This window comes from Kockovaella imperatae (genome assembly GCF_002102565.1).
Source record: "Kockovaella imperatae strain NRRL Y-17943 chromosome Unknown BD324scaffold_6, whole genome shotgun sequence".
Classification (NCBI taxonomy): domain Eukaryota; kingdom Fungi; phylum Basidiomycota; class Tremellomycetes; order Tremellales; family Cuniculitremaceae; genus Kockovaella; species Kockovaella imperatae.
The window spans coordinates 239,120-260,639 of record NW_019028946.1 but is presented as its reverse complement, the minus strand read 5'-3'; the positions used below and the strand labels follow the sequence as shown (position 1 = coordinate 260,639).

The window sequence follows — 21,520 nt, the reverse complement described above, 5'->3', positions numbered from 1 at the left end:
AAAAAAAATTCAAGTCCGGAAAAGCGGAAGCAAATCACAAGAACCCCAAGCGGTTGGAAAACTCAAAGCATTCGACCTATACAACATCAATTCGTTGCTCCTTGGATCGTTGTCAATCGTCCCACCTCTTCATCCAGCCATTGGACTGTCTATCGAACCTTCGTCGCCGCCCGCCTCACCATGTCCGACGCACATCGTCCCCAATGGAACCCTACTATGGGTCGAGAGACCAAGGCAGGTTCTCAACAAATCTCCAAACTATCTCTCGCAAGTCATACAAAGCTCAAGTTTCGTCAACCGGGTCAAGGAGGAGCAGGCGATATTCAGAAGAGGGACTTGAAGGCTGAGCTATTAGCAGCGGAACGAGTAGCATTGGATAAGAAGAGGAAAGCCCAGGGATTACCGCCTCTCCCACCGCTCTTTAACGAAAGTGCCAAAGCTATCGAAGCGGCGACTACACCAGGCGCAGGAGAGAACAGTGAAGAGGCATCTGAGAGAGCCAAGAGGAGAAAGATCTTGGAAGAGGCGGCCGAGCTGGACAAGGATGACTCGGATGAGGACGAGGATGACGAGGGGGGTGCGCTGAAAACGAATGGCGCGGATAAAGGAAAGGGCAAAGCGGTGGAGACGAATGGTGGTGAGGACGAGGATGAAGATGACGATGAGGAGGAGGATGAGGATGAGTGTGTTGATTGCCACCTAGTCAAAAAGCGCAAGCTGACCGATGATTTTCCCCAGCGACAGTGATGATGAGGATGACACTGCTGCGTTAATGGCGGAATTAGCCAAGATTAAGCAAGAGAGAGCGGAAGAAAAGGCCAGGCAGGTGAGAGTGATGGTCTCTCGATCTGATTCACGCTCTCCTCTTTCCCTCTTGCCCTCTCTTGACAAAGACAGCGCTGACGGATTCACCCGGGCAGGAAGCAGAAGCAGCGGTCGCAGGCAAACAGACACGTGATGAAGAAATAGCAACTGGTAATCCGTTACTCAACCTTCAAGCTGCTCTTGGTCAACGCGAACCCGGTACACCAGGATCTACCATGTCTGGAAGTACAGGGACATTCGCAGTCAAGAGGAGGTGGGACGACGATTTGATCTTCAAGAATCAAGCTGTGGGAGTGGACGATAAGCCGAAAAAGGGAGAGTTTGTCAATGACTTGTTGAGAAGTGAATTTCATAAGAAGTTCATGCTCAAGTGAGTAACGAATCGGGCTCGAGCCTTGGTTCTATGACTGACACTCAATCTGAAGATTCATCAAATAGGAATTTGGGATACATTCGGGGCTTTGTATGATTGAGGAAATAGAGGGACCAACCTGCTCTCCGTATTCTCCATGAATGTATGATGACTTTCAAGCCCGACGCACTACAGGGTGTCCACTATGTGTACAGCGTTGAGGCCTCGTGTTGAATCTCCTACGCAAGCCCTTTGTCCGCTCGTGGCAGGGGATGATCAGACCTTGCATCTCCGAAGCAACCGCTGTACCCTCCCACGTGGAGGAGGCTCGGCAATCGGCTCGGCAATCAACGAGATGAAGAAATTCAGCCGGGACGTCTCAAAATGCATCGTTTATCATCGGGACGTAGGTCTATATCATCTCCAGGGGTCTGCTCGATGCGTAGGAAAGCTCTACTTGGGTACTTTGCTAATTTCGACTCCTCCTGTAGCATTCAGCATCCTCTTGATATCTCCATAGATGAAGACTGGGGAGTATTAGCGTGACTCTACACCTCGAAGAGATCCCCTGAGGGCGAACTCACATTGTCCGGCGGTCAAAGTGGAGATCATGACGAGACGGGCACCCATTCCAGTGAAGAGACCAGCTGCACCAAGCTTTCCGGCCATCTCAATGAGTCGAGAGGTGGTGCTTTGTCCAGGAGCTCCCTTGGTCTTGTTGATCTTTGACAAGAGAGTGTCGGCAGGTTGAGAGATGACGGCGGCGGCACAACCGGCAATGACACCGGCAGACAAGTTGAGAGCCTGAGTCTGGGCACCAGTGAGAGAGTCCTTGGACTTTCCAGTGGCGGACAGAATCTGCTCGACGGCAACCTCAAAGACTCCAAACTTGGCCATGGTGTATGGGACTTGCTTGAAGAGAATGGGTCCGAATCTGAAGAGGCGAGATCAGGACTGGGTCTCTCTCTGGTCAGTCTCCGGATGGACTCACCCAGCGTAGAAGGCTCCGGGTCCCTCTTCTCTCAAGATACGTCCGAATCCACCGACGAGACCAGAGGCAAAGTCAGGTTGAGAAACAAGACGAATTCGGGTGGCTTCAAGGGGGCAAAGCGCGACGTCGGCGAAGAATTCAGCAATGGCAGCGGCTCCGAGGTAAACGGCAGTTCGGTGTTCTCGAGCAGAGTCGACTCCGAGGTAGTCGATGGCCTGCTTCTTCCAGAACTCGTAACTGGTGCGGTGTCAGCCTGGAAAGTCCGCAGCGGCACAAGTCGGACGAATAACTGACCCTCCGAATTTGAAAGCTCCCTGAATGGCGTATCCAACGACGGTAGGTCCCAAACCGGTCAAAAGAGCACCAGTTCCCTCCTTGGCTGTGACCTGTCGGAAAGCAGTGATCATACCCTGTCGAGTCCGAGCGTGAGAAACGTTGTCTATCGGTTTCATGCCCAATGTCCTCCCTCACCTTGTTGTAGACCTCGGGTTCAAGTTGGATTCGAGTCTTGACGACATCGACGGGTGTCAAAGCACCGTGAGTGACGGCACATCCAAGAGCTCCAGCGAGGGCGAATCTAGCAAGAATCAGTCAGTCAGGCGAACATGAGGTATGCCATCGCTCAAACGCTTAGGGTGAATCAACCCACCTCGCATAGAGATCAGCTCCGGTGGGGGTGTTAGGGTTCAAGTCCTTGACAGTGTCCTTGACGGCTTCTTTGGCATCTTGGACTTTGAGATCTGCCTTGTTGTATAATTCTTGACCTTTTGATTTGGCATCTTTTCCAAATTGTTTGGTCTGATCGATGGCTTGATCGACCTTGTCTCCGACAGATGGCAGGAAGAATTTGTTGGTGGTAGCGAAGAATGGGTTGGCTCGGTAGTTGGACATGGTGGTGAAGATATCCTTTTTGAGAGCTTGGAGGTTATTGGATGAGGAGGAGGATGTGAAGAAGGAAGCAGGATGATGATTATAAAAAAGGAGGAAGGGAGAAAAAACGAAAAGAAAGAGAAAATGACGGAGTTGGCGGAGGAGAATCCACACTCAAACGTTAAGGTATCAATCGGAAATAACTCCGTATTTTACCGAACGAGGCACTCAGCAGCCAGCGCGGGGGGGCGAGGGGCGAGGGGGCGTGGTGGTGAACGCAGGGGCAGGGGCAACGCTGTAGAGGGGGAGCAATGGGGGCAACGACGAGGCGAAGGGTCTCGATTGCATTGGACTGTGGACGAAGACTCTTAAGAGAGGAGGCATATGCAGACCTGTTCGACCTAGAGCTAGTTTCATCACTTCCATCCGGGAAGCCCGTACCAAGGACCAACTACTACCGCTTCTTGGAAATTGAATCTTTGCTGGTTATATCCAATACCTGACTACTATCGTTTCGTGGAACAACGCCTCCTTGAGGTCGCACGAAATTTATTCTTCTTCTTCTTCTTCTTCTTCTTCTCGTTGCACCGAACCACTGTCCCACCTGTCAATCAGAAAAGGCACATCATGTTTGGCGCAGCTCTCCGACCCCTCCTTACACCCTCTTCCAACCTTTATCGAACAGCCGTCCGAAATAACCTCGTCAAGCCTACTTGTCTGCCTGTGGCTCAGAGGTTCACCTCTGTCAGGTTCGCGTCATGTAAGCTTAGTCAGAAACTCGCTTTTGCTAGACCTCTGTGTTGATTCTGTCGATTCATTCAGCCGGTCCTCGATTCTCGGATGACCACGAGTGGATCACGGTCGATGAAAACAATATCGGAACTGTAGGCATCACAGACTACGCTCAAAAGGCATTAGGCGATGTCGTTTACGTCGAAGTCGCTGCGCCAGGAGACACCCTCGAGCAAGGAGGTGAGTGCATCGAGGGGAGGGAAGCCGGGGTGTCCGGGGACGAGGCCGCGGTCTTGCGGCGCTGCTCCTTGTTTCCAATCGCTGTTGCTCATTCGCTACGCGGTCTCACCGCTTCACCCGCCTTGTATCACCCATCTCATCACACCGTGCTGACTCATGTTCCTCTGTGCAGGCTTTATGGGCTCCGTTGAATCCGTCAAGGCAGCATCAGACATCTATAGCCCAGTTTCTGGAACTCTCGCTTCAGTCAACGAAGCTCTGAAGGACCAGCCAAGTCTGTTGAACAAGGATCCTATGGGAAAGGGTGAGTTGGGGTAGAAAGTTCAAGTTCAGTGGGAACACCCAGACTTTGTGCCGTCCCTTCCTGGGCAAACAACGACCCAACAGACCATGCTGACGCGTTTGTAATACAGGATGGGTCTGCAAAATTCAGCTATCTGACCCAGCTCAAGTCGAGACACTCATGGACGATGCGGGCTACAAGGCTTTCTGCGAGTCGGATCCCGGCAAGGACGAGTAAAGAAGGAATAAAATCAGAGTCTCAGAACAGGCGATTCAACAGGATGTACAGTTGTCTGCTGCAGCGGATTCAAGCTTTGACATCGGCTGATGCGGGAGACTGACTGAAGTCTTTGAGTCTCCCTCGTCAGCGTCGCGCCAATCCTCGAGGTCTCGCCTTTGGTACTTGAAAGCTTCCGCGCTATCTCATAATTTAACTCGGACAAAGCTCGCCTTCATGCTTGCGTCCGCGAATCGCGTCATGCCCTTGCTTTGTCCCGGCAGGACTCCAGAACGTCACCGACCTCCTTTCATCATTTTATATCGACCTTCAACTCGCTAAGCGTATGCGTGAGGATGAGGGATGGATTGATTTGCTCTCACTCCCTGCCCCCCCTTCTTTCTCGTTCTCTCTCTCTCTCTTCTCTCTCTTTTACTTACGTTCTTACTGCTACAACACGTCCAAACTTTCACGCACTCTTATAACGCCAGAAACCCGTATCTACGAGAAGCAAGGACAACGCAGACATGTCAACAATTTCGAACAAAGAACTTGATGCGCGCCTCGCTGATATCAATAGTTTCAGTAATGCGAGTAGGGAGATGTCTGATGGACCTATGAAAGAGGCAGTATTGAGGATGGCAACGAAGGCAATGTACTCGAACACGAGTACCACAGAGGCGCCATCACGTTCGTCCACCCAAACTCATGGTGATGGCCAGACTTCGAACGGTGGCACGTCGAAATAAGACGAGCTTTCATCGTGCGATCGGCACACATAGTATGCTGATAGATTGAGAATGCATGGGGAAATGTCGGAGATCACACTGTGCAGGACCAGTCATCGATCTCTTCCGAAGTTCTCGCACGATAACCGAGAAGAGGCTGACTGAGGCACCTGGTCGCTCGAAGGATGCGTGCTGGGTGGCGGGCGAGCGTAGGACTGAATCTCTCTCTAGACTATGGTGTATTTGGCTGCTAGAGCTTGCCTTTCGCCGGACCAAACGACAAGGGCACCGAACCCGGACTTGGTCGACAAGTTGACAATGATCGATCGGTGCAATCTTCATTCCAGCGAAGCTTGTGAGCGCCACTTGTACCCATGTTGAGTTATCGTTCTAGTATCTTCAATTTGCCTCGCCAAGGCCTGGACCGAGAAGTCCTCCAATCGCGGCTCACCGGCGCGCAGCTCGCCCGGATAGTTTCGATGAAACGCGTCGTTATCTCCCTGCAGGATGAATGGATGTTCTGTCAACTGCATCTTCTTTTGATGTCTCCTCCTTTCGATCAGTCCAGAGGCAGAGTTACCCCGGAAGATGGAAGGAATCAAAAGATTGTCAACGGAGCGAACTGTGAAGAGTTTCAACTGCCCTGGGATACATAAGGAGAGGGTATGTTAAGCACTGTAGTGCTTTTCTAGAGACATCAGTCGACCGCCACCGAGACATTTCCTTCCCATATCATACGCACGCACATTTCACGCAGTTGACCGTTGAAGCCCACAGCATGACGATCACAAAATCCGAAGCACAGGAGACCGTCTCCAACATGAGCGCGGAAGAGCGCTGGCAGGTCATCAAGGAGCTACCAAATGGTGATGACCGTGATGCAGCGGCTAACGCTTGGAACGATTGGTCCGCCCGAGAGTGGCCCAACAAAGATAGATTGTTCGCGGAGCTCGGACAATCACTCGCCTTGACGATTTCCGAATCAGGCAGAACCTGGGAGCAGCTCGGGTATACTCCCAAGGCATCACAAGCCACTGGTCAGACGACAGCAAGCAGGACTGATACCGCAACTCAGTAGCATTCTGCATGCCTTACCAATGATCTGAATGATAGTAGCCATGAAGCGGGAGGTGTTGGAACAGGAGTGTGGTCGTAGCCGTCACCGTCGCATAAACACGATAGGAATAGCTAGACACATGAACACACTTGCTGAACTTGCGTGATACAGTACCGCACAACCGATGACGAAGTCAATTACCGAGTGCAAGGCTTCACTCCGCGATATTGTTTCTGAGTCAAGGTAAGTATTTAGATTCAGAAAGGTCCACGAGTTCCTTCTCGGGGGGCGGTAAGTGGTCTCAAAAGGTCAGCCTCGGACCGTGAAGACCACCCTGGGGATCACTCAGCCTATAAATCGTGCATCCAAGCCATCGTCACAAGCCAAAATACGAATCCCTCTAAAATCTGTCAATCAAGAGCCACCCGACCACGAGTCCGTCCCCGAACCTATACCGGTTTAGTACTGCCAGGCTGATGATCCGCCGAGTCGAAAACAGTCTGAGAGCCGGTCGACCCTGGTTGAGTTCCGATCGTATAGCCTTGCGAGGCGGAGGGAACCGGTACATGTGTACCGCTTTCAGTTGGGACGTAGCCTTCAGCCGGGAGACCAGTTTCATCCAGACCTTCAGCGGCTGATTGGGAGAGTATCAGCATCGTGCTTCAGGAGTATCGTATCTATCCAGCTGCACTCACCCTCAATGATGTCGTACATCGCAGAAGCGATCTCCGGAGCGGGTACTCGGCCACTGACAAGTCGTGGAGTTGTCAGTTAGACTCTCACCATCGAATAAGTAAGAGGGTTCAGACACTCACGCCAGAATGTCCACAGCTGATATATCGCTTCCGTAGAAATCTCTGTTCGCGTCTTTTCTCTCGACGAGGATCGTACCGTCCAGAGTGAGTCCCGCAAAGAGACCCTTGGAACGCGAGTATGAGAACATCGGAGCAGGATTGACAAGTGAGGCTGCGATATTCCCTCCGGTCCCGATAGGTCCAGCAGCGGCTGAAAGGCCACCTTTCAGAAGGCCTCAATGTCAGCCCGAAGGGTTCTCCTCTGTCTAAGATAGACATGAGACGCACCTCCAATCGTAACATTGCCACCTTGTGAAAAGGCTTTGACGGCGTTTTCAGAGTTCAACACGATGACGACCTCGGTGATATCTGATGTGCCAGATGTCAGTCGATCCTAATCAATTGAAACTGAGTCGCACTGCAGCTCACCCGCCCCGATCTGCAATCCCCACCCTACACCAGCAGTGGCGATACAGCTTGGAGCTGACCAACTTCCATCAGGCAGTCGAGCAATGACCAGTCCAGAACCGGCTTTACCGGAAAACACGAATCCAGCTTTGAGTATAGTGAAGACGGCGAGACCTGTGTAGCCGACTATCAGCTCAGGTCCAATCATGGTGGGGAGGGAAGATTATGCGGGAGGGATAAACAACTGGCTCATTCACCTTTGGCTCGTTGAAGGACAGCTTTAGGGACCGAGTTCAAAGCCGTTTGAGGGTGTGTAGCGTCCGCTAAGTGTGCCTATATCAGTGCAGTTCTAGCACAAAGGCAGAGATAGAGAGGCTCTCTCTCTCTCTCCCTCTTTCTCACCTAAGAAATGCCCTAAGATCTTGGCTGCTTTGTCCGCTTCTCCAGGTAAAGTGAACCCTTGCATCAAGCTCGCTCCGCCGGTACCAGCGCGAGCTGATCCATCCTGGGTTTACAAGAAAGCGTCAGCTCGGAGGCTTCTTCTTGCAGTCCGAAAGGCATAAAGAACCGGCCTCGCCAGACCTATGGCAACGCCTTTGATCCACTCAACCGCTGTGGAGCATACACTCACCTTGATCATAGTGGATGCTTGGGCTCCAGCAGCTTGAGCTCCATCCCTCACTTTACCCCATATGGACCCGAGCTTGCCACTTCCTCCTTGCATCGTGGCGTATACGTGTGTCTGTGGTAAATGGGTATATAGAGATACAGTGGATGGTGATCAACGACTAGATGGGATGTCTTCGCTCGGCAATGACATCTCCGCGTCATGGACTCGAACCCCTGCTGACGTAAGATCCAAGCTCGTGTTGGCAAGCTGAAGCTGAAGCCCAAGCCTGATCCCGCGGGGGTGACCGGGAGCAAGGCTGCGTGTGCAAGGTATAGGAGGGACTTTTGCGCGCCCGATCTGAACGGTATGACATGTTGCTCGACTAGCTGGGCAGTAGGCGCCGCCGCCGCCGTCGTTGCCTGATAATATGCGATCGAAGGTATTGGATAGATCCGAGCCGTGGAGTCCGCCACGAGTCGAAAAATCAATCCCGGTTTCATATCCCATCGCGTTGTCCACCATTCCAATCTTCAAGGACTGGACCTGTACCAAGTGTTGTCAACGAGCAATCAGGCATTGTCAAAAGTGGATCAGTTTAGCAAAAGATGCCTTCTCTCCGCTCATGGAGGCTACCTGCCTCTTCCCTCTCATCCTCTACTCGCTTATCGACCTCTCGAACTCTGCCTCGACTTCGACCTCTAGCGAATTTACATGTCCGAGGGTACAAGGCGTCAAGTGGGAGACAACCGCAACCTCCCAGGGATATCATGACGGGAGAGATCGTAGCTCTCCCAGATATCGATGTGAGTAGCTGATCATGGCCGTGTGACTGTCAAGGCGTGCTTTGGGAGGTGTTGTTTCATCTGATAGTCTTCGTGTTGGAAGAGGGAGGCGGACGAGACTAGGGTCCAGCGACTTGGAAACGCTTGCCTAAGACAATAGATGCGATCTCCAATCTTACCCCAGGCCCGACCTCAGATGAAAGAGAATGCGCTGACGCTTGGCATCCGCGCTCTCTCAGCCCTCTCTCGTAAAGATTCAAGACAATCCCAAACGCAAGACCCCACCCCCATCTTCAAAATTGGTCTTTGGAAGGACATTTACAGATCACATGTTGACGATCCCATGGAGCAGTGCGAGTGGATGGGGAACACCCGAGATCAAGCCGTGTGAGTCGAGTTCAGCAGCCGAGGTTATCTGGCGATAGCGATAGCAGTGCGAGCCTCATCCCCTCTTCGGACGACACTCTTCATCGCTTTCCCCTTTGGCAGACGCTGAACGATTCGCTAATGCGGAACTCCTTTGCCAGATGGACCTCTGGTCCTTGACCCGTCGTGTACCGTCTTTCACTACGCTTTCACCACATTTGAAGGTATGAAAGCATACAGGAATGAAGATGGCACGGTACGCCTGTTTCGACCGGACAAAAACATGGCTCGATTGAACAGGGTGAGCGCGAGACCCAAGTTGGCTACTGGACCCCGACGATCGATGTCAAACTGACACATGAGGTTCCACAGAGTGCCTCGCGTATCGCTTTACCAGTGAGCCTGAGGAAGAGCCTCCCAGGTCTGACTTGTATCCTAGGCCTTTGACGGCGAAGCTCTCTCTCAATTGATTCAGAAACTCGTCTTGATGGACAGTGAATGGATTCCGAAAGAAAAGGGATACTCGTTGTACATCCGTCAGTCCTGTGTATCATCTCCACCCCACATCATCCTACTGACTATGAACCCACAGGACCTACCATGATCGGCACGCAGAATGCTCTTGGCGTCGGACCGTCTTCTGATGCCCTGCTCTTCGTCATCTGCTCTCCTGTGAGTCATAATGCCTGCGAAAGGCCTCCAAGACAGCAGCTAGCTAATCTCAAGCCTAGGTCGGACCTTACTACGCCAGTACGTCTCGTCTAACCTTGGACCTACTTGTCTCTGACGATTCTTCAGGCGGCTTTAAACCTGTCCAACTCCTTGCATCCACGAAATACGTTCGCGCTGCTCCCGGCGGTACAGGGTCATACAAGATTGGTGCCAAGTGAGTTCCGTCGTGCTTGTAAGGGGTCAGCTCATACGTCTCAGTTATGCCCCCGGAGTTGTCCCTCAATCCGAAGCTGCAAAAGAGGGATACAGTCAGAATCTGTGGTTGTATGGCGATGAGCATGAGATCACCGAAGTAAGCAACATAGGACCAATTGCACACACAGCTGACCACTAGCAGGTCGGAACCATGAACCTCTTCGTATCGTTCAAGAAGCCCGATGGCACTGTCGAACTCGCCACACCTCCCCTGGACGACATTGTACTGCCAGGAGTGACAAGACTGAGGTGAGTCAATCCATTTTTTTCAGTGTTGCACATACTGATTGACATGCCCTCTTCCCAGTGTCCTCGAGCTAGCACGTGAGCACGTCAAAGGGAACAAGATCCCTGGTCTGCCTGAGAAACTCGAGGTCAACGAACGGAGAATGGTTATGGCGGAGATTGTTGAAGCGCAGAAGAACGGTACATTGTTGGAAATCTTTGGAACTGGAACAGCTGCGATCGTTTCGGCGGTTGACAGGTGGGTCGTGGCGAGCCAGCCTACATATGCAAAGAGGTCGTTGCTGATGTTCTGGGACTCATAGAATCGGCTTCCAAGGCAAGGATATCCCCATTCCTGTTGGACCAGACGGCATGGGGCCTATCGCCAAGGCCGTCTTGGATCGAGTAGTAGGCATTCAGACCGGCGAATTTGAGCATGAGTGGAGTGTTATTGCAAAAGACACTGTAGGGAAGAAGTAGGTAGTAGACCTAGAGCAGTCCAAATACAGATGGAAGCAAGGCAACCAAGGCCAGACGAGAGACTGCATCAGCGAGTAGCGGTTGTCATCATGGCAAATATGCATGATTGGACGACGTCGCGGTTGAAAAGGGTGTTGTGGCATCAGTGCAGTGTGGACTGAGAACAAGCCCACCGGCCGGATCCGAGGATGGTGAGTCGAAAGCCGAAACACCGGTAGCCGTAGACTTGTGCCCGAGGTGCGCATGATGTTCGGGGGATGTACAGCATATCTCTTGAGCTTTGAGTTTCAGTCTCTCCACCGATCTTGTCCTTGTCACTCGCCATCATGTCTAAGATCGACGTTCAGATCCTCCCTATGGAGCTCTCTGACATTCCCACCGTTGGAGAATTGACCAAAAGGGCATTCGAGCAAGATGCCCATACGGTATTCAAAGTCCATGAAAAGGGTGGACAGATGGAAGATGAGTTACCGACGCCAGCGATAGAAGGATGGATAGGGTATGGACCTGATCGATGTAGAGTGATCAAAGCGATGGTGGATGGTGAAATCAAAGGTTGGGCAGCTTGGGGACTGTATAATCTGAAAGGGGACAAGGTGTTGGTGAGTAGTGCGAATGCGGAGCGGAGCAGGACCAGTTGAGCTATGCACAAAAAAACGGCCCGTGTGGCTAATATGGCATGATCCTGTTGTCTGACTGAGTCATTCAGCCCTTTGGCGGACTCAATGGGCTTGTTCTTGTCTCCTCCCAGCCTCCCTCCCGGCATTCCCATGCGCTGACATTGTTCTTCTTGCCCCCGCTTAGGACCCCGCTGAACCCTCTCCTGAGCCATTGGACGCACCTATCAACCACCCTGATTTCCCAGCCGACAAGTCCCTTCCCAAGATAAAACAACTCGACCATCTGACTTCTGGCCACCTGTATACCATGTCTGATCGACTTTGTGTTCCTCCCAACAAGGTCGTGTACTGTATGAGTATCGCTGTGGAGCCTTCTGCTCAAGGGCAAGGTGTGGGTAGTCAACTGGTCAAGTACGCTGTGGACATTGCGGATAGCCACGGTGCGAGTATGTGGGTTCATTTAAGTGAAGATGGAGCCAAGACGAGTGCCTTTACAAAGTATGGATTTGAGAGTGTCAACGAATTGGAATTCGATTTGGATGAGTATAGGGAGAAGGAGGTCCCAGAAGGAAGGGATAGGTGGGGCAAGTACAAGTTCACATTCGCCCGGCGGCCCGCGAAGAAGTGAGAAGAGCGACTGAGTTAGGAAGCAGGAAATGCGGCGCAGCGACGCAGGCGGGATCTTGGAATGATGTATAGATGCATGTATATGCTGGCTTGTCCGCACAAGAGCCACATGGGACTGTTCGAGCGTTATCAACGAGACTCATGCTCATTCTGAAGCCTTGTGTGCCAGCTTTCGAGCGATCACCATCATCCAATCACTGCATTGCCAAACTTCCCCTCGCTGATCGCCACAGATCTGTTTCATCACACTTCTCAACCCTCGGTGTGAATGAACCACATAGCCGACGTCTAAAAGGAAATTGGTAAGGGTTACTTACTTTATCGGAATCTTGCCGATTCCGTGCCGATGCTGCGACCGGCTATATGCGAAGAATGGGTCAAAAGGTTTCATTGAGTGATGAGCAACGAGAGCACTATCTATCCATATGCAATATATTTGATGTTGTGACTGACCAAGCCAGCCAAGCCCATGTCTAGTCGCAGTATGTTTGTTGTTGTATCCCCTTTAGTGCACAGGTCTTACCGTGCTAGCCTCCCAAAAAGATTCTCATCCCGTATTGACATGGAGAGTGTTTTGTTTTCATCGTCTGGGTATTTGTTACAGGTATCACTGAGGGGACTAATAATAAGGGGTGAGTTGCTATGCACGACAGGGGCTGACGCAGGGCCAGCAACGAATTGCAATGGGATTTGAATACCAGACGACAGGAGCAGCGGCAACCGGCAGAATGGGAAAAGACACAACGGCCGTAAATGCTCGGCACCAAAAAAAAAGAGAAAGAAAGAAAATCCCTCGTTGACACCGGACCGAGATGATAATTTGGAAAGAGACAGAAAAGAAGAAAACGACGAATGATTATGGCCCCCCAACATATTCCAGATCCAGCGTGCTCGGTGTGCGGTGGAGCCAAGGGAGATAAGTTAGATAGGCCGGTAGATAGGTCAATCATCTGCGACGGATCTCCCGGAGTGGGAATGGGGAACCCGGTCGACATGGTGACGAATGCATTGTATAGACCCAGCAGCTACATCTCACTGCCACTAATAATGAGCCATTTTGGTTCCGCACTGGGAGTCCACTCAGTCGCCAAGTCGACGGAGCAACAACAGCTAAACAGACCAATTGGGTTCCGCTTGGCATTTTTCTCCCTCTCTGTTGTCGCATCCAGCCGCCTAGGTCGGTTGGGTCGCAGACACTACATACATCTCAAGATCCACATATATAAAGTGTAACAACTGGCTGTGTCGCTTTATTCGCCAGCTGGTCCACACAGCCACTGCGGTAGCCATCATCCCCGATCGAGCACGCGATATTAATTATCACTTGCGAACCCATTTATAGACACACCTCTTTCCTATTGAGTGAGTTTGCGTTTGGTAATGGCCCATTAGTATTTCCATTACAAAACCAACTGTGCCCGGTCTAAATCAAGCATCGGCACCGTGTTATTATTAGATATACAGATCCGCCGCTGATACGCCGCTCAGCTATCCTATCCACCGATCATCCCATTGGACAGGACCCCGCTCCCATCCATCCACAAAGTCATCTCAGGCCGATCAAGATAGTCGATCCCTGACGCTTGTGTTCATCCGGTTGACTCACTGAGGGTTGGTGGTTTCCTTAAGGAAAGTCTCTCTCAAAAACAAACAAACACACACACAGTCACACCAATCGCCTCACCAACTCCACCCAATCCAATCGATCTTTGAATCTCTGGCCGAGCATTCCAATCCAAAACACAGGCCGGCCGGTTGCCGAGTGTTATCAGCGACTGAGTGAGTGAGTGAAGTGATCCCCCCAACGACAGCTCTCTATCACCGCGCTACGCTCTCTCTTTTCGTTTTTGAAATAATCTTTTGGAATCATTTTCGAATATGCCACGTTTTTTAATCCCGCCCCCCTACGGCCTCTCCTCTCCCGCCCCTTTTTTTTCTTCCCCCTCGGCCGGTAATAGCAACTAAATAGGATAGACTGGGCTGCTGCTCTGGCTGCTGCTGCACTGGCTGGCTACTGCTGCACCCATTGGGTTGGCTTCTGGCGGCGCTCGCTGCGCTGCTCTGCTCTGCTCTCTGCTCTGCTTCATTCAGGTCGTCATCATCTCTATCAAACCACCACCACCACCACAAAAATCCCCTCTCTTACCCCCTCTTTTTTTTTTCCCATCCTCGGTCTTCGCTCAATTTATATTTCTATCATCAATCTCGTTTCTTTCCTCTCTCTTTTTCTCATCCATCATCATCCCATCCACCTTCCACCACCACCCCCCCTCCGCCAACCACCTCTTCTTTGGACGACGATTGCTGACATCTCCCCCCATCTCAGCAATATAGCCTAGAGACATCCAAAAGGATTGTCTTGTCGCTTGTCTCATTCCCCGTCCAGCCACCCTTCTCTCACCCTTTTTCGCCAGAAGGGCTCCCTTTTTCGAAGAAAACACAACACAACAACCCCCCCGGACTTCATCGTTCAACTTCCAACTCTCTGACCACCACCACCACCACCACCACCATGTCCGAGAACGAAAAGGTGGGACAACCACCCGCCGAAGAGGTCCCTACCAAGTGAGTGTGGTTTCCTCCCCCTTGCTCCTCTCTTCTTCTCTTGGCGACGGAGTGATCCGGCCCCCAAAACGTCTCATCAAAATCCCCCAGCTCCCAAGCGCTGACAAACATTGTTTTTGCCTCTTCTCAGGGAGACCTCTGGAACCGCTCCTGGTGAGTCGTCGCCCGTCACTCTCACTGGGTCCACCAAGCTGACTCCACCATCTCAGTCGCTGATGCCGCTCCCGAGAAGAAGAAGCGAGAGTACAAGGAGATGGAGGAGAAAAAACAGGGTGATCTCCACGCCATCGTGGATCTGAACACTGTGAGCCACTCTCGACTGTCGCTGGCCCGAAATCCCTTTCACTCACACATCTGATTCCCAGATTCAATTCACCGCCGCCGATCTCTATGACAAAGACAAGGTCGATATCGAACACATTGTCATGGAGGAGGTCTTCCAACTCCTTCAAGCCACCGAAGGAGGTCTCACCGAAGCCGAGGCCCAGAACCGTATCGGTATCTTTGGACCTAACAAGCTTGAGGAGAAGAAGGAGAAGTGAGTTCACACAGAGTCCCTCTGTTTGGAGCCTCAGAGCTGACCGAGAACCCTTTTCTCTCAGCGTCTTCCTCCAATTCCTCTCCTTCATGTGGAACCCTCTGTCCTGGGTCATGGAGGGTGCCGCCCTCGTCGCTATTGCCCTTTCCAACGGTGAGGGTGAACCTCCTGATTGGCAAGACTTTGTCGGTATCATCCTCCTTCTCTTGGTCAACTCTACTATCGGTTTCGTCGAGGAACGAAACGCCGGAAACGCCGTCAAGGCGCTCATGGACTCGCTCGCTCCCAAAGCCAAGGTTAAGCGTGACGGCAACTGGAAAGAAGTCGAATCTGCTGAACTCGTTCCTGGTGACATTGTCTCCTTCAAACACGGAGACATTTGCCCTGCTGATTGTCGTTTGATCGAGGCCGTTGATGTCTCCATGGACCAGGCCGCTCTTACCGGAGAATCTCTTCCTCAAGGTAAAAAGGTCGGTGACGAATGCTTCTCCGGTTCCACCTGTAAGCAAGGTGAAGCCGAGGGTATGGTTATCTCCACCGGTCCCAACACCTTCTTCGGACGTGCCGCTACCCTCGTCGGACAGGACAATGACCAGACCGGTCACTTGCAAATGGTCTTGGCCAAGATTGGATCCTTCTGTCTCGTCTCCATCGGTACCTTTGTCTTGCTGGAAATCCTCGTTCTCTACGCCGCTTACCACTACTCTTACCGACGTGGTCTCGACAACCTGTTGGTGCTCTTGATCGGTGGTATTCCCATCGCCATGCCTACCGTCTTGTCCGTCACGCTCGCTGTCGGAGCTCAGCAACTCGCCAAGCACAAGGCCATCGTCACTCGAATCACTGCCATCGAAGAACTTGCGGGTGTCACCATTCTCTGTTCCGACAAGACTGGTACCCTCACGACCAACAAACTCACTATTGACAAGGGCACCGTCAAGTGCTACTCTCACTGGGATGTCGAGGGGGTCTGTCTTCTCGCTGCCTACGCCTCGCGAACGGAAAACCAGGACGCCATCGACGGTTGTGTTGTCGGCACTCTCCCCGACCCCAAGCAGGCCCGTGAAGGTATTAAACTCCTCGACTTCCGACCTTTCAACCCTGTCGACAAGCGAACTGAAATCACCTACCGAGACGACCGAGACGGTGGCAAGCTCAAGCGAGCTACCAAGGGTATGACTGGTATCATCATCGAACTCTGCACCCGAAACAAGACTTCTGAACTTGAGGACCGACTTGAAGCCGATGTCGAAGACTTTGCCCGACGTGGTCTCCGTGCTCTCGCCGTCGCTTACGAAGACGTCATGGGTGACCAGCCAGACTCTGAGGGTAACGGTTTCGAACTCGTCGGTCTCCTGTCTATCTTTGACCCTCCCCGTTCCGACACCAAGAAGACTATTGACGATGCCATGGCCCTCGGTGTCAAGGTCAAGATGGTTACTGGAGATCAACTCGCTATTGCCAAGGAAACCGGTCGACGTCTCGGTCTCGGTGACCACATGTACCCCGCGAAGGTTCTCAAGGACGGTCCTGAAGCCGGTGGAAAGCACGCTACTCTCGATGAAATGATCATGGACGCTGATGGTTTCGCCGGAGTCTTCCCCGAACACAAGTTTGAAATCGTCAAACGTATCCAAGGTCTCGGACACTTGTGCGCCATGACTGGTGACGGTGCCAACGATGCTCCTGCCTTGTCTCGTGCCAACGTCGGTATCGCCGTCGAAGGTGCTACCGATGCCGCTCGAGGTGCCGCTGATATCGTCTTGACTGAACCCGGTCTCTCCACCATTGTCCACGCCATTTACGGATCCCGAGTCATCTTCCAACGTATGAGAAACTATGCCGTCTACGCTTGTGCCGTTACCATCCGTATCGTTGTCTGCTTCGCCATCATGGCTTTCGGCTGGAAATTCGACTTCCCCTCGTTCATGGTCCTTATCATTGCCGTCTTGAACGATGGAACCATCATGACCTTGTCTTTGGACCGAGTATTGCCTTCTACCACCCCTGACGAGTGGAACTTGACCGAAGTCTTCGCCTACGGTATCGGATACGGTCTCTACCTTACTGGATCTACCCTCGCTCTGTACGCTGTCATGCACCACACCGACTTCTTCGAGCGCAGATTCCACGTCAACCCAGTTACCAAGGGCGATGTCAACGATCCTCAAGGCCACATGATCATCTACCTCCAGGTCGCCATCATCTCCCAAGCCTTGATCTTTGTCACTCGATCTCACGGACCTTCATGGACTGAGCGACCTTCCGTTGCCCTCATGTTGGCTTTCTGTCTCGCTCAATTCATCTCCTCCATCATTGCCGGATTCGGAAACTGGGGCTTCACCGATGTCCACTCGATCTCTGGAGGATGGATCGGTATTGTTTGGGTCTGGAAGTGAGTTCACCTCATTCCGTGCCTTGGTGAACAAATCAACTAACCTGCCCGTAGCATCGTCTGGTACTTCCCTCTCGATCTCGTCAAGTTCATCCTCAAGAGGACCATCATTGCCTACATCCAGAAGCGAAGGAGAGCTGGACAAGCCCCTGCCCTCGTCGACGAGCACGGAGAGCGACTCCAGCGAACTGCCTCCCGACACGAGTCTCTCTACTCGAACCGAACCAACTTCCTTGCCCGAGCTGCCAACAGACTCAAGGGAGGACAAAAGGTCTCCATGTCGAGAAACGAGCTCTCCAGGTGGGTTGATCGATTGCTGTCTCCTGTGTTGTTCGTCCACTGACATCGTCCCCCAGATTCTCCTCCATTCAAGCTCAACAATCCGGTGCTGCTCTCCAACGAGCCAGCTCCAGAGCTGCTTAGAGTGGTTTCTCTTCACGCTTCTCCATACATTTTTATTTGCAAGCCTTGCATTTCATCCATGTCATTCTCTTTCCGCATACCCCACCACATCTCTCGATACCGCATAATCCTCTCGACACTCCCGATGGGAAAGTAATCCGTGTGATACCTCATCATCCTATTCTATAATCCTATTCTCACCGGATCGTCCCCGTCATAAACTCTCTCATTGTCTCAACTATATACAAATCTATAAAGACCGTTTTCCTCCATTCCATTCTCGTTATCCCCTTGAAATCCTTTTTCCCTTAGGTATCAAGTCGAAAGCATGTGAATGCAGGATCGTAGTGACGTATCATTATCGGGGTTGCCCAGTCCAGTCCTTCTGTCCATCGAAGCAGGTCTCGAGCCAGTCACCCTGAGCTCTGGAGTAGACTCCATAATATCGGAAATGACCCGCTTTTTTGCCGAAGTGCCGGAGTTCACGTCCTTATCTCTTGAACCGTTTTATCTACGAATCTCGATACACGATCAAGTTGCTCACTCAGCGATCAGATCTGACGAATCAGCTGTGGAACTTCTTGCTCATCGTTCTCTCCGCTGCATCCTGCATTGCCAGTGGGCACTCAGCACATATTCCATTCCCAATCATCCCCTTGGCCGGACAGATACTCGGAACGACCGCGATAAGCGAGTTAGAACTTTGTAAGGCTACATTTCTCGAGGTCACAGAGCTCTGACCTCGTTCATTTCAGAACAGTCGATTTACGAGCATCTTTGTGTCAATATTCAAGCGTAGTAGTGAAGATCGCTTGCTTGCTTCATACCCGCCCTTTTTGCCATGCAAGCCTTCGTTGGGACTTTAGTCGATACGCCCGAGTTGGGTCAAGTGAGAATTCGAAGGGATCACGTACTTGGTGAGGTCGAGGATTTTGAACATTCTTCTGTGTGTCCTCTCTCATATATGCTGACTTTCCGACACAGTGGTCAATGAACAAGGCTACATCACTTCCATCTTTCCTTCATCCACCGATGACGACGCAGCGACTAAAGCGTTGGCTTCTATCCCGGAAGATAGGATCACCCGGTTAAACGGAGCTGGTGAAAGCTTCCTCTTACCTACCTTTGTGGATTTACATCAACATGCGCCTCAGTACTTGTTCTGTGGAACCGGATTGGATTTGCCCTTATTGGAATGGTTGGATCGGTGAGTCATGAGCGAGCGAGCGAGCGGCTTCCGAGTGATTTGAGTGATTCGAGTGGAAGCGGATTGAGGCAGGTATGGAGAGTGAGCCAAGCGCAGCGAGTGAGCTGGGATTCAGAGATTGTGAGAGGAACGCAGAAAGGTTCAATGAATTGGGAGCATGGAGACGATCTCCGGGGGGATTCCACTGTCTCTTAGTCCCTTTACCCCTTCACTGCCTCTGTTTAGACTCTTGAGCCATGATTCTTCGATTCTTCGTTTTGAAAATTGCGGAAGGGTCAAAGAAACTGCACGATTGACTGTGCTGAAAATCGTCCTCGCTGCTTCTTAGATACGCCTACCGAGCCGAGGAGAGTATCGATGCGGATCCCGCTCTAGCGAAGCAAGTTTACACACGACTCGCTCAGCGATACAAAGAAGTAGGAACGGGATGTACGGTTCTATTTGGGACCATCAAAGTGGAAAGCAAGTGAGTGTCTCGGGCTACAACCAAGCCGGGCTAGGAGGTTCGGAAGGTTGACCCTAACATACGTCGTCACAGTATGATTCTTGCAAAGGCTTTTCAGGAGGCTGGTGTGAGAGCGTTCGTCGGGAAGTTGTCGATGGATCAGTCTCCAGTGAGTCGGTACGAGAAGAGGCGGTTCTTCAAGTCTGAACAAGAGAGCGAATATGGCGCTGACGCGATGCCCCAGCGGCCGACCTACAATGAAGCATCTACGGCTGCATCGCTCGAATCCGTCACGTCCTTCCTCGATCAGTTTGATGCCTTTGTGTCGCCATTGCCCTCTCACCATCGTTTGGTGCAGCCCATCATTACGCCACGGTTCGTTCCAACTTGTTCGGATGCCCTGCTCTGTGGCTTGGCAAAGATTGCGGATGAGCGCAATGTCAGAGTTCAGAGCCATCTCTGTGAAGGAAGAGATCAGATGGATTGGGTAGAGAGGACGAGGGGGAAGAAAGATGAAGAAGTGTTTGATGAGGTGAGTCGCCGGCTGAGCCGGGTGGCCGAGCTGGGCGAGTTGCAATCACGGACAGAATACTCATCTTGTGGGGCACAGGCCGGCTTATTACGCCCTGGGAGTATTCAAGCTCACGTCACGTACCTCTCGCCAAGTCTCATGGAGCTTTGCAAAGCTCGCGGCGTGACTGTGGCACATTGCCCATTGTGAGTAGCATTTTAACCGTACGAGACTGGCGACTGGAGACCATCTGCTGACCTCGTCAGGTCCAATGTGTATTTTTCTGAAGCTCAGTTCCCATTGAGAGAGTGCGTGTTCGAGACGCACAGACCTTCTTGTCCTTCGCTCACCTACTCTCCGTCTTTAGAGCACTCGACGCTCAAGTGTCCGTCGGACTTGGCTCAGACGTGGCAGGGGGATACAGTCTGAGTATTGAGACGAACATGCGATCTGCAGTCTACACCTCTCGAATGAGAGAAGGAGCCAGACAGGAAGAACATCATCAGCGTCGAGCGATAGAGAGCACAGCAAATACTACAGAGAAGAGCACTGTCAGCCTCTCGAGGACGGCTGGAAAAGGGTTGAGCGTGAGTTGGGTGGAGAGTTTGTACATCGGTACGAGGGGTGGGAAGAAAGCACTAGGGATGGGAGGTGCATTTGAAGAGGGTATGGAGTTTGACGCGCAATTGAGTGAGTTTCTCGGAAAGGCACGCAAATGTCGGAGGGGACGGACCCAAGTTGACAATTCTTCGTACCTATAGTCACACTTCGAGACGAAACCAGTCCCCTAGGTGTCGATCAGCTCGACTTTTTCCTACCGCCCTCTGAAGGAAGTGAAGATGCCTGGTGGCTTGAAGCGGTTGAGAGATGGTGGTGTAATGGTACGCGGGTCAATAGGCGAGGAATGTGGATCCAGGGTGACAAAGTGTTGTAGAGTGTGTCTGTGTGTCTTTCGGAGCTCCGCAATGTTTGGTGTTAGTGGAACGAGTAGAGCAGCAAGTGGACATAGCAAATGAATCAGGATCATCTGTATAGAGCATACGACCTATGTATGCATGCATATTCACTGACCACATGGGCCATGGTATGATCATTGCGCACAGACCCCTCTTCCTTTTGATTGATTGGACCGACTTTATGAGCACCTTGACGACGACGAGGGGACACACTCTCTTGACGTTTGACTTGTTCTAATCTCGTCAGCTTACTGCGAGCCTGGTCAGAACTCAACCGTTCTCTCATCCGTTATCAGCTGACAGAGATACATCAACCTCAAACGTAGACAAGCACCCACTCTGACTCTGACTCTGGCGTTTTGAGTGGT

At 51.8% G+C, this 21,520-nt stretch overlaps 9 protein-coding genes across 9 annotated transcripts; 6 read left to right on the top strand and 3 right to left on the bottom strand.

Moving 5' to 3' along the window:
• Nucleotides 1–2: 2 nt before the first annotated feature.
• On the top strand, nt 3–1,364 carry BD324DRAFT_624861 (Pre-mRNA-splicing factor Cwf15/Cwc15). The gene is made up of 4 exons (XM_022015742.1): nt 3–683; nt 739–826; nt 921–1,195; nt 1,251–1,364. Exons 1-4 carry the CDS (start codon nt 181–183, stop codon nt 1,261–1,263), a joined length of 879 nt encoding a protein of 292 aa, XP_021871152.1. The 5' UTR covers nt 3–180; the 3' UTR covers nt 1,264–1,364.
• Nucleotides 1,365–1,541: 177 nt separating this feature from the next.
• BD324DRAFT_624858 (mitochondrial carrier domain-containing protein) lies at nt 1,542–3,211 on the bottom strand. The gene is made up of 6 exons (XM_022015741.1): nt 2,818–3,211; nt 2,640–2,745; nt 2,463–2,578; nt 2,169–2,405; nt 1,762–2,111; nt 1,542–1,704 (listed from the first exon to the last, which is right to left on the bottom strand). Exons 1-6 carry the CDS (start codon nt 3,057–3,059, stop codon nt 1,631–1,633), a joined length of 1,125 nt encoding a protein of 374 aa, XP_021871151.1. The 5' UTR covers nt 3,060–3,211; the 3' UTR covers nt 1,542–1,630.
• Nucleotides 3,212–3,351: 140 nt separating this feature from the next.
• On the top strand, nt 3,352–4,602 carry BD324DRAFT_624856 (glycine cleavage system H protein). Its single transcript, XM_022015740.1, has 4 exons — nt 3,352–3,798; nt 3,861–4,010; nt 4,183–4,314; nt 4,424–4,602. Exons 1-4 carry the CDS (start codon nt 3,666–3,668, stop codon nt 4,528–4,530), a joined length of 522 nt encoding a protein of 173 aa, XP_021871150.1. The 5' UTR covers nt 3,352–3,665; the 3' UTR covers nt 4,531–4,602.
• A 2,008-nt stretch (nt 4,603–6,610) lies between these two features.
• Nucleotides 6,611–8,376, bottom strand: BD324DRAFT_426435 (hypothetical protein). The gene is made up of 8 exons (XM_022012750.1): nt 8,128–8,376; nt 7,899–8,001; nt 7,754–7,819; nt 7,518–7,670; nt 7,377–7,457; nt 7,110–7,311; nt 6,990–7,051; nt 6,611–6,928 (listed from the first exon to the last, which is right to left on the bottom strand). The coding sequence occupies exons 1-8, from the start codon at nt 8,218–8,220 to the stop codon at nt 6,744–6,746; spliced, it is 945 nt and encodes a 314-aa protein (XP_021871149.1). The 5' UTR covers nt 8,221–8,376; the 3' UTR covers nt 6,611–6,743.
• A 335-nt stretch (nt 8,377–8,711) lies between these two features.
• BD324DRAFT_579435 (putative branched-chain-amino-acid aminotransferase 2) lies at nt 8,712–10,886 on the top strand (the record flags this gene model as incomplete). The annotated part of the gene is made up of 12 exons (XM_022013378.1): nt 8,712–8,909; nt 9,128–9,275; nt 9,416–9,555; nt 9,627–9,650; nt 9,694–9,790; nt 9,847–9,926; nt 9,986–10,004; nt 10,053–10,140; nt 10,185–10,278; nt 10,324–10,430; nt 10,489–10,665; nt 10,730–10,886. 12 exons carry the CDS (start codon nt 8,712–8,714, stop codon nt 10,884–10,886), a joined length of 1,329 nt encoding a protein of 442 aa, XP_021871148.1.
• Nucleotides 10,887–10,980: 94 nt separating this feature from the next.
• BD324DRAFT_624834 (acyl-CoA N-acyltransferase) lies at nt 10,981–12,206 on the top strand. Its single transcript, XM_022015739.1, has 2 exons — nt 10,981–11,488; nt 11,691–12,206. The coding sequence occupies exons 1-2, from the start codon at nt 11,213–11,215 to the stop codon at nt 12,132–12,134; spliced, it is 720 nt and encodes a 239-aa protein (XP_021871147.1). The 5' UTR covers nt 10,981–11,212; the 3' UTR covers nt 12,135–12,206.
• A 323-nt stretch (nt 12,207–12,529) lies between these two features.
• On the bottom strand, nt 12,530–13,153 carry BD324DRAFT_624832 (hypothetical protein). Its single transcript, XM_022015738.1, has one exon. The coding sequence runs from the start codon at nt 13,126–13,128 to the stop codon at nt 12,661–12,663; it is 468 nt and encodes a 155-aa protein (XP_021871146.1). The 5' UTR covers nt 13,129–13,153; the 3' UTR covers nt 12,530–12,660.
• A 1,523-nt stretch (nt 13,154–14,676) lies between these two features.
• BD324DRAFT_624826 (plasma membrane H+ ATPase) lies at nt 14,677–18,389 on the top strand. The gene is made up of 4 exons (XM_022015737.1): nt 14,677–15,236; nt 15,301–17,631; nt 17,686–17,931; nt 17,988–18,389. The coding sequence occupies exons 1-4, from the start codon at nt 15,124–15,126 to the stop codon at nt 18,052–18,054; spliced, it is 2,757 nt and encodes a 918-aa protein (XP_021871145.1). The 5' UTR covers nt 14,677–15,123; the 3' UTR covers nt 18,055–18,389.
• A 147-nt stretch (nt 18,390–18,536) lies between these two features.
• BD324DRAFT_624823 (putative guanine aminohydrolase) lies at nt 18,537–21,275 on the top strand. The gene is made up of 10 exons (XM_022015736.1): nt 18,537–18,738; nt 18,789–18,950; nt 19,018–19,240; nt 19,569–19,706; nt 19,779–19,854; nt 19,930–20,217; nt 20,296–20,402; nt 20,463–20,504; nt 20,564–20,886; nt 20,958–21,275. Exons 2-10 carry the CDS (start codon nt 18,875–18,877, stop codon nt 21,128–21,130), a joined length of 1,446 nt encoding a protein of 481 aa, XP_021871144.1. The 5' UTR covers nt 18,537–18,738; nt 18,789–18,874; the 3' UTR covers nt 21,131–21,275.
• The last annotated feature ends 245 nt before the right edge of the window (nt 21,276–21,520 follow it).

Bases quoted from the DNA above. Each gene is read 5' to 3' on its own strand.
- BD324DRAFT_426435 (XM_022012750.1), bottom strand. From the start codon at position 8,220: ATGCAAGGAGGAAGTGGCAAGCTCGGGTCCATATGGGGTAAAGTGAGG. The intron at 8,002-8,127 runs GTGAGTGTATGC...TTGTAAACCCAG, and splicing joins AAGCATCCACTATGATCAAG to GATGGATCAGCTCGCGCTGG. The intron at 7,052-7,109 runs GTGAGTGTCTGA...GACAACTCCACG, and splicing joins TCAGCTGTGGACATTCTGGC to ACTTGTCAGTGGCCGAGTAC.
- BD324DRAFT_624856 (XM_022015740.1), top strand. From the start codon at position 3,666: ATGTTTGGCGCAGCTCTCCGACCCCTCCTTACACCCTCTTCCAACCTT. The intron at 3,799-3,860 runs GTAAGCTTAGTC...CGATTCATTCAG, and splicing joins CTCTGTCAGGTTCGCGTCAT to CCGGTCCTCGATTCTCGGAT. The intron at 4,315-4,423 runs GTGAGTTGGGGT...TTTGTAATACAG, and splicing joins CAAGGATCCTATGGGAAAGG to GATGGGTCTGCAAAATTCAG.
- BD324DRAFT_624834 (XM_022015739.1), top strand. From the start codon at position 11,213: ATGTCTAAGATCGACGTTCAGATCCTCCCTATGGAGCTCTCTGACATT. The intron at 11,489-11,690 runs GTGAGTAGTGCG...GCCCCCGCTTAG, and splicing joins TGAAAGGGGACAAGGTGTTG to GACCCCGCTGAACCCTCTCC.
- BD324DRAFT_624823 (XM_022015736.1), top strand. From the start codon at position 18,875: ATGCAAGCCTTCGTTGGGACTTTAGTCGATACGCCCGAGTTGGGTCAA. The intron at 19,241-19,568 runs GTGAGTCATGAG...GCTGCTTCTTAG, and splicing joins TTATTGGAATGGTTGGATCG to ATACGCCTACCGAGCCGAGG. The intron at 20,218-20,295 runs GTGAGTCGCCGG...TGTGGGGCACAG, and splicing joins ATGAAGAAGTGTTTGATGAG to GCCGGCTTATTACGCCCTGG.
- BD324DRAFT_624858 (XM_022015741.1), bottom strand. From the start codon at position 3,059: ATGTCCAACTACCGAGCCAACCCATTCTTCGCTACCACCAACAAATTC. The intron at 2,406-2,462 runs GTCAGTTATTCG...ACACCGCACCAG, and splicing joins GGAGCTTTCAAATTCGGAGG to TTACGAGTTCTGGAAGAAGC. The intron at 1,705-1,761 runs GTGAGTTCGCCC...AATACTCCCCAG, and splicing joins CACTTTGACCGCCGGACAAT to TCTTCATCTATGGAGATATC.
- BD324DRAFT_624832 (XM_022015738.1), bottom strand. From the start codon at position 13,128: ATGTCGACCGGGTTCCCCATTCCCACTCCGGGAGATCCGTCGCAGATG.
- BD324DRAFT_624826 (XM_022015737.1), top strand. From the start codon at position 15,124: ATGGAGGAGGTCTTCCAACTCCTTCAAGCCACCGAAGGAGGTCTCACC. The intron at 17,632-17,685 runs GTGAGTTCACCT...ACCTGCCCGTAG, and splicing joins GGTATTGTTTGGGTCTGGAA to CATCGTCTGGTACTTCCCTC. The intron at 17,932-17,987 runs GTGGGTTGATCG...ATCGTCCCCCAG, and splicing joins TCGAGAAACGAGCTCTCCAG to ATTCTCCTCCATTCAAGCTC.
- BD324DRAFT_624861 (XM_022015742.1), top strand. From the start codon at position 181: ATGTCCGACGCACATCGTCCCCAATGGAACCCTACTATGGGTCGAGAG. The intron at 684-738 runs GTGTGTTGATTG...GATTTTCCCCAG, and splicing joins GAGGAGGAGGATGAGGATGA to CGACAGTGATGATGAGGATG. The intron at 827-920 runs GTGAGAGTGATG...TCACCCGGGCAG, and splicing joins CGGAAGAAAAGGCCAGGCAG to GAAGCAGAAGCAGCGGTCGC.